Raw genomic sequence first — 1,827 nt, 5'->3', positions numbered from 1 at the left:
TTTCTCTTGAGGTTTATCTTCTTTCTTTGTTATAGAACGCAACTCTTTGTGGTCTTCTGTTTTTTCTACATGTTTTTCTTTGGTTTTGTCATCTGAAGTCTGTTCTTTTTTTGGCTCTTCACTTTCATCTATTTCTGGTGTCATTTCACTGGGTAGTGATTTTGGTTCTCCGAAAGGTTCATCTTCTGTTTCTGTTTCTGCTACATCTGTAAGTTCCTTTGTGATTTCTTCCACAATAGTTTTCTTCACACCCTCAAAGGCTTGTATTTTATCAGTGCTCTCTTCTTTTACTTCTTTCTTCTCCTTGGTGTCTTCTGCATCACTCATATCATCTTGGGACGTTTCTTTCTCTTCTACCGCTTCAGATGTAACTTCAGCTTCAACTGCATCTATGTCACCTTTTTTAACTGCAGTTTCCTCCTCATACCCAGGTTTAGCTGAGGTCTCTTCTTGTTCATCTTCTTTGTGTTTCTCTGCTTCTACAGTGTCCACTTCCTGTGCATCCTCTTGAGCCTCTCTAATGTCAGTTGTTGTTTCCACCTTATCCTCTGGACTCTCCTTTTCCATCCTTTCTTCTTCACTCATTATTTCCTCTGTATAGGTGTTGTCAATCTCCACTTCTTTGGTTGTTTCTGTGATGATCTCCTCAACAAACTTGTATTGTGGCTCCACCTTCTTAGTGGCAGTTTTCTCCCTAGTGAAACTTGGCAGAGTGTAGATAGAGGATTGTCTGTACTCATGTGGTGCTGGAACATGGCCTGCAGCAACTGAAGTCAATCTTGTTTCCTCACCTTCCAAAAGTTTCCTGAGAAAAGAAATGGAATTGCTAAGGTGTGGACATAAGTTTTTTATATTTAAAAATGATGTCCTCACTGTATAACATACTGCATTAGATATCAATGGTCAATATAGTAAAATATATATTGACTTAAGACTTAAGATTTTTGGAACTGATAAATATGGGCAAAAGTTAAAGATACTATTGAAAGAAAAAATAACAACTGTTTGTAGAAAGAGTATGCATTAAGTACCTTGAGATAAGCTTATCAAAGAGTTGGATAGTTAGGTGCCTGCAGCAGTAGATATGAAATCATGATTATAGAATAAGTTACATGCCATCAGTTGTTTGTTATCACACAATTGCCCAAGACAGAAAAACAGTAAATCAAACTAGTAACTGTCACCGTATACCTATAGCAAAAGCTTACCTACACCTTAACCTGCTAATTTCAAAGTAGGCGCTTTGAATGACAGGCGCTGTAGCTGGCAAATGAAAGTGCACAGTCGGTGCAGGTCTTGATGATTGACAGTCATTTAAATGAATGAGAGCATTCTAGCACTGCTTCAGTCAATGAGATCTGTCAGAAACAGGGTGAAAGTGACAGTGACAGTAAAACTGCAGTACTAACAGAGTACTGAGATGACTGACAGCGACCCCTGGCCATTCAGAGCAGAACATAAACGGGACAGACAGTAAGTATAAAAACTCCACAAACTAGAGACGATTTCTAAATGATTACTGATTAGAAAATAAAAAAATAGTGAGGGGTTTTACCAGTGTTTTTCCTATATAAATTTTGTTTAACAAGCTTTAGCGATTAATATCAGAAAGTAGCAAGCCTATTGATAACTATTTAAAAAGGGGATTGATAATAAATGCATAAGCAGAGACAACCAAAATAAAGGAATCAGTAATTCTACAAAGAAAAACATTGTAGATCATATAACCAATATAAAAGTACCTGTAGGAAGCAATCTCTACGTCTAGGGCCAGTTTGACATTCAGAAGATCCTGGTACCCCCTCAAATGACCAGCCATATCATACT

At 37.4% G+C, this 1,827-nt stretch overlaps 1 protein-coding gene across 1 annotated transcript; it reads right to left on the bottom strand.

Moving 5' to 3' along the window:
• Positions 1-3: 3 nt before the first annotated feature.
• Positions 4-1,819, bottom strand: LOC121312089 (neurofilament medium polypeptide-like; the record flags this gene model as incomplete). Its single annotated transcript, XM_041244105.1, has 2 exons — positions 1,743-1,819; positions 4-805 (listed from the first exon to the last, which is right to left on the bottom strand). Coding segments are annotated over exons 1-2 (879 nt in total), but the record flags the coding sequence as incomplete, so codon positions are not given.
• Positions 1,820-1,827: the final 8 nt, after the last annotated feature.

This window comes from Polyodon spathula, unplaced genomic scaffold (assembly GCF_017654505.1).
Source record: "Polyodon spathula isolate WHYD16114869_AA unplaced genomic scaffold, ASM1765450v1 scaffolds_3531, whole genome shotgun sequence".
Lineage (NCBI taxonomy): Eukaryota > Metazoa > Chordata > Actinopteri > Acipenseriformes > Polyodontidae > Polyodon > Polyodon spathula.
This window is presented reverse-complemented; position numbering and strand designations above follow the sequence as displayed.